The following is a 6,694-nucleotide window of genomic DNA, read 5'->3' on the forward strand; positions in this document are numbered from 1 at the left end:
TCGGAAGTCTCTGGACATGGAAGTTGCTTGTGGCTGTCCGGGCCATGCTCACCAGAGCCCGGGCAGGGCTGCTCCTGCAGCAGGTCTCCCGGGCACTGGTGGCACAGAAGGTGATGCCCAGGTGTCCCACCCGCCCAGCAGGAGGAGGGGGCCCGTGGCCATGCAGGGCACGGCTGTGGAGCTGGAGACCAGCCAGGCTGAGGCATCACTGGTGCAGGGGGCTGAGATGGGGACAGCCCTGAGGGACTGAGCAGGTCTTATTAGTGCACTTGGGACTCTGACCGTACTCCTCCCACTTATTTGTTACAACGGCCCTTAAAAATCTGCGGGTTTCATTGTTTTGATCAAAAGAAAGAAAAGGGTCCAAATGTATTTCCCCCCCCCAGCTCTGACACCTTCATGCAGGGCGAAGGGAGAGCTCTGGCTCTCCCCAGAACACCCCAGGACAGCCCTAAACCTGCAAACATAGCTCACAGCTCCACACTGGCCTCCACAAGGACAAGCCTTGTGTCCTCTTGCTCTGTGCTGCAGAAATACTGTTGGAACCACTCTGAGCAGCTGCATTTCCAGCTTCCTTGTCCACTCACTCGTCAGACAGGGATAGGTGGAACTACTCAGATCTGCTGGGGCCGTTCTGTGATAGTTACCCAAAGGTTCATGCTTTGCAGGCTGCACTGTCTACAAAGTTTGGGCTTGAATACCCTCTGCGTGGAGAGCCTGTAGGGCTGAAGTGGTGTTTTTCCAGGGTAGCCCAGCTTGTTGCACACGTGGGAAGTTCTCATGTTGTACCTCGCACCTCAAGTGCTTGCAGCAACAACTACTCTTCAATGCAAGAAAGCTTTGCAGGTAATTAGAGAAACAAGATGTGTAATGAGCATAAACGGATCCGTCAAAAGTAGGGATGGAAGGAAGTAACAGCAGTGAAGTGTTTTATGACTGGAATTGGTTCAGTCAGGAAAGAGCTATGATTTTTAACAAATGCACATTAACATACGCGAATGGTCTTCCCGTGCTTTTTCGGCTGAGGTTTAGAGTATTTCCTTTAATTTTTCCTTTATCCATTGGCTTTTGAGCAACTCAGATGGTCTACATGATTTAAAATGATGTGGAATGGTGAGTCTAAGTCAGAAAAATTACAAAAGTACAAACCTTTTCCTCTGTAATGGAACTGTTCATACCCCTCATAATGTGCAAACTGTGCTTCCAATTTCTTTACAATATTCACGTAAATGTGTGAGGTCAGGCATTCAGTATTTCACTAACTTCTATTTGAAATAGTCAGCACAATTACAGGAGCTATAAGGAAGTTTACCTGGAGTATATAAATAGAGTCAATTATACTATCACCAAAAGCAAACTCTGAGCTAATTTTTATTAGTCAGGTCCTCCTGACTCCTTTCCAGGAGACCACAAACCCCCAGCACCCATCTCAACCACAACTCCTTTTGTTCCGGACCAGCAACACCCTTTCGCAGTGCCCTCCTAACAAGTGCAAGTTCCCAAAGCTCCCGGCCGAGGCTTCTCCTCCCACTCCGCGGTGTAGTACCGTGTGTTGCTAAGCCACCTTTCCCAGGAAGGTCTGGTTCTGAAAGCACCGATCAGTTAGACCCTGTTTAGGGCTGCTGTGTAACACCCACCATCAGAGGCTCCAAAATGCTGGTTTGGTGCCATCTTTCACTTGCTACAACTATGACCAAGTGGCTCAGGTAACTGTCGGTGAGGATTCAAGCTGTGGGCACCTGCGTATTTTACACAGAAGCTGTAATGCAGTCTACATGTCCTCAAAAAGCCACTGCAGGGCCAGCCCACCCTATTTGCTAGGCTCACGGTATTGAAGGATCTCAGAAGGAGCCAAGACTTGATGAATAAGTAGGCAGACAAGATCAGTATGCATGGGTTAGGAAGGAGAAAGAGCCTGTGCTTCCTTGACCTCCTCCAGTATGAGATGACTATGGATTTGATTCTAAAGGAACTGTTTTATTTAACTCACCATGTGGTGTGTGTCTTTTTGTCATCTGGCTTGACCTCCTGCCATCAAAATGCGGCTTTGGTTTTCTAATTAAAAAACAACGTTCCACCCAATCAAACCGTTACCCCTTTTTGCCATGGCTTCATGGAAAATGAAGTTTTCAGGGAAAACTCATAAGCAGTTTCAACATGTGCCGAAGACGGTCCAACGATATCTCTTCTACAAGACTTATCGCTTAAATAATGTCAAGGTATTGGATGTAACAAGGTAACTCCTATCTCGAATTTCCTAGAAGTATTGATACAGTAAAACTTCCAAACCTGTTGTAAGCTAGGCTTAACACTTCTGGAAAGAGAGGCAAGGCACTCAGCCGGTTTTAAAGTAAAGATTGTGAGTGTTTGATTTTTAGACCATCCAACTTGAAAAACAGATGACTTATTTTCACAGATGATGAGTTTTCACAGAACATTTACGTTACGCTATAAAAGAGCCTCTGCTTTACAGCTCGAGCTCCAGTGGTAATTATGCTGAAAGCATCATAAACGTACCTTGCTCCTGGTCTCCACGGTTCAGTCCTAGTCCTAAGCCTAGTCCCAGGGATACAACCACCAAAGCACACAGCAGAACCTGTCACATGGAAACAGGGAAATCCAAGTTGGGTTCATTAGAAATCAGCTGTGTCATTTTTGTTCCTGTGAGTGTGTGATTTCTTAGGAACCAATCATTCCTCTGAACCTGTTCACCAAGAAGATTGGAGACGTTCTGAGCCCGGAGGTAGGAAAGGCACAAGAACAATGATCTCGTGACCTGCGGAGAGGCCAACACCTGCATGCCGCACTTTTCACCTACGGCCAGCCCTGTGCGGGAAGTCTCTGCTGGGGAAAAGACGGGAGGACGTAATCTGTGTTCTGCAAATTCTTTGTCTGTGTAAAGAGAAGGAAATTCCTCTTACTTAGTTTCTGTATTTTCCTGAAGTGCTCACGGGGGTTTCTTAAGAGACTCAGCTGGACTGAGGCTGCAAGCGTCAAATTTTCATCCACATGCCAGTTTGTCGTACTAAGACCCCCCACTGGTGAGGCTGGAGGAAAATGGAGAGGGACAAACAGCCAAGGGAGCCGCATCACAGAAAGCAGCACAACTCTTGGGAAGCTGGGGAAGGGCTGAGGCAGCCTCCGTCAGCTTATCAGACTCTCGAGACGAAGGGCCATGTGTCCTGGCGGAAAGGAAACGTGACAGCCCTCTCGGAGCAGTTCACAGCGCCTGCACTTTCCTCTTCACTCCAGCAACAATGGGGAAGAGCTGCATATCACAGGAAGCATATGCAGCAGATGCACAGCACCATAAACTGCCCAGCTGACTTCTCATTTCTGCCTCAGGGCCTTTTCTTGTCTCCCACCATTTCCAGGAACCATCAGGCACTAGAAAATACTAAGATTCAAAACAAAATAGAACTGAGAGAGGCTTATTCTCACAGAATCTTAGAGTGCTTTGGGTGGGGAGGGACCTTCGAAGCTCACCCAGCGCAACCCCCTGCAGGGAGCAGGGACATCTGCACCCAGAGCAGGGGGCTCAGAGCCCCAAGGGCCAACCTGACCTGGGATGGGGCCAGCCATGGGGCTGCTCCCACCTCTCGGGACAACCTGGGCCAGGGTCTCACCGTGCTCATTTCTAAAACATTTCTTCCTTATATCTAGTCTAAATCTCCCTCTTTCAGTTTAAACCATCCCCCCTTGCCCTGTCCCAACAGCCCCTGCTGAAAAGTCTGTCCCCAATTTTCTGACAGCCCCTTTAAGGACTGGAAGACCGCTCCCCGGAGCCTTCTCCGCTGCAGGCTGAGCCCCCCCAGCTCTCTCCCCTGGCCTCCCAGCAGAGGGGTTCCAGCCCTCGCATCTCTCTTGTGGCTCCTCTGGCCCCTCTCCAGCAGGTCCCTGTATTTCTCGTGCTCAGTATTACTACAGTGGAGCCTCTTAACTGAGCAGTTACAAGGAGCTGAGAAAAACTGTACGTGTGGGTAGGATGAGTGCACGTACACCGTCCTGCTACTGGTCACCCACTCTTGCTCTCAAAAACACCCTGCGGTCCTTGTCACCGCCTGTCCTGCCTGGCAGGACACAGGGCTGGGCAGAAAGGTGGCAGCAGGGAGGGCTCCACAGTCCCCAGGTGTGGTTGTCCAGTCGTGGGGCACACCCTCTTCACCTGAAGGGTCACTGTGGTTTTACCCTCCATTCTCACTAAAACTCCCATTTGCAGTTGAAATAAATAGGTGATACTAAATCCAAAGTACAGCCACTCCAGCGGCAAACATCCCCGCTGCTGCAACAACGGGAGCCGCAGCAACCCCCAAACGCCCATGGCAGGTGTAGGGATGAGATGCTGCATTTATTGCAGCGTTTACACAAGGACCCTGGATTTGGGGACGTTCATCCTTCAGGTGAAGCAACACTGGTAGCACCTACTGAAACCCTCAGACTTTCCACCGCTAAATCCTGTGTCCGAATTCAGGACTACAGCCACGCGGGCTTGAGAAGGTTGTTCCTAATGCACACGCTCTGCTCTCTGGAGGACTTAGCAGTGCGACTTCTCTTTGGGAGTACACAATTCTCTGCCCAAGCTTGCAGGGAAAAGATGCCAAGGAAGGACTTTGTGCACATAGTTGATCAAATCCACAGATAAATGGTGTAGAATATTAACAGTCACACCTCCAATACTTAGATTTGTTTTTTCGTACAGGCTGGCATTTTAAAACTAGTGGATTGAAAGAGTTTTAGAGTACTTAAATGTCTCACTTTATGCTTCCAGGTACCTCTGCAAGTATAATCGCCTTTCCTTCATATTCAGGCGTCTTTCCTGCATTGTTTCTCATGATTCATTTATTTTTATAGAAGACTTAGGGAAAAAAAGTCTTTTACTTGACTTTATTTTTTTACTTGACCTTTTTTTCCTCCATTTCCAATTTTCTCCCTCGTATTTTCTGCAATTCTTGCACGATGCAGCATTAAATGGGAAGCTGTGCTCTATGAAGTCGTTCCGATGACATAGTGCTGAAGAGTGTCAGAACTTGACTCTCTTTTTCAGAGGGCTGTTCTCAAAATTAAGTTTCAAGTCTTTCCACAGTCAGTACCCGTCACTTCCTCTGAATTTCAATTCACAGATTGTCAAGCATACAGACATACATATAAATACTTGATGTTTGTTTCTTCTGTGGTCACAAACAGAGGCTTAAAACTGTGCATTGGCTACAGGAAAACATTTAAATTCATGACAACCCCCCTGCAGCTGTTATTTTTACAAGGAAGCTGCATGACTTGAAGCCCTAGGTGAGCTGTTGACAGGATATTTGAGGTGTAGGACTGATAATGCTGTAGGAAACGGGTCATTTGTCTCTCCCCATGCCTTGCTTCCTGAGTGTTTTTCACCAACGCCTTGCCTGCATGTTCTGTTTTGTTCAAGACAAATGCAAAGTTCAAAAAGTCAGAAAAAAGGAACTGCCGCTGCTTTGGCCACGAACATGTTTGTTTTAAAGTACTGGAGCAACATCTTTGCTGTGCAAAAGACCTGTCAGGTTATCGAGGTAAAATAAAAAGTGCAGTTAACTGCCGGGAAAAAACCCAAATTCACTTGATAAGTACCTGAACAACTTTAGAAACCTGCCAGTGAAGCAAGTGCACTCATGCAGTAAAACTGAGGCACCAGTTCACTGCCCTGAAGGATTACACCGATACAACGAACCTCCCACACACTCTGCAGATCCACGAACTGTTAGAAAGAGCAGCCCTGAAGACGGGCGCCTACTTACAGCACAGACGACCTTGTATTTCAAGAGGGCTTTTTTCTCCACGTATTCCGCTGGTTTTAAAGCCACCGCATCCGAACATCTGCCGCACTGCTCGGTGGTATCATCCTGAAGCTCCATCCCGCCCAGCGCTGCCCGTGGCTGCGCGTTCGCTGCGTTGCTCAGCCTCCCCAGCTGGGTTAGCCGTGACTACGATGTTGCTCCCGCTTCACGAATGCCTGTACTTTGTTCTTAGGGTTTTTATGAGATCCCGGCTTTGGCTTCACTGATAGGTTTGCAGCCAAAGCAAGCAGGAAAAGTACGCTGGACTCGGAAAGGTCAAAGGCTGGAAAGCATTTTCTGCCGACAGAGGACCTGTCACATTTCAAGATAAGGACAGCATTAGGTAAACTGGAGATGAGGACTAATACGTTGCTAAGCAGTTAAATACAAAACCCACACAAATTCAAGTACTCAGCTATTTGGTTAAAAGCTTGGCATGCAGGGAGTTTGTTCTCTTGAAAGAAAGTGTTAAATATATTCAACAAAACCAATATGAATGTAGAAGTTGCTTAACTCTGCTCTGCTCACACCTGTGTTTCAGAGCCCTTCCATTATCATCATCATCATCATCATCATCATCATCATCATCATCATCATCATCATCATCATCATCATCATCACCATCATCATCATCACAGGAGAAATCCTCATGTTTAGCTTCAAGCCCTCTTTGTCACACACTTCTTTTGGCTCGTTACATGTTTTTTCACCGGTGATAGACGTACTCTCTAAAACCCAACGGTACAGAGCCAAACCAAGTTCAATACCCAATGACAATTTGAATTCTCTTTGGTTCCCAGTTTGGTGATTACTGGGAGGGTTGTTTGTGATGAAAATGCACCTTCATAGGCTACTAGTGAGTTGGGAAAGTAGAAAAATATCCACAGGTT

General features: G+C 47.4%; 1 protein-coding gene across 1 annotated transcript in view; it reads right to left on the bottom strand.

Moving 5' to 3' along the window:
- The window catches only part of ENPP3 (ectonucleotide pyrophosphatase/phosphodiesterase 3), a 37,698-nt gene extending 31,816 nt beyond the window's left edge, over positions 1 to 5,882 (bottom strand). The window contains exons 1-2 of the mRNA XM_010130966.1: positions 5,766 to 5,882; positions 2,518 to 2,596 (exon numbers count right to left, since the gene is read on the bottom strand). Of these exons, the coding sequence (XP_010129268.1) occupies positions 2,518 to 2,596; positions 5,766 to 5,882 (196 nt within the window). The remainder of the gene's footprint in view (positions 1 to 2,517; positions 2,597 to 5,765) is intronic.
- Between the last annotated feature and the right edge of the window lie 812 nt (positions 5,883 to 6,694).

This window comes from Buceros rhinoceros, unplaced genomic scaffold (genome assembly GCF_000710305.1).
Source record: "Buceros rhinoceros silvestris isolate BGI_N320 unplaced genomic scaffold, ASM71030v1 scaffold4072, whole genome shotgun sequence".
Classification (NCBI taxonomy): Eukaryota; Metazoa; Chordata; class Aves; order Bucerotiformes; family Bucerotidae; genus Buceros; species Buceros rhinoceros.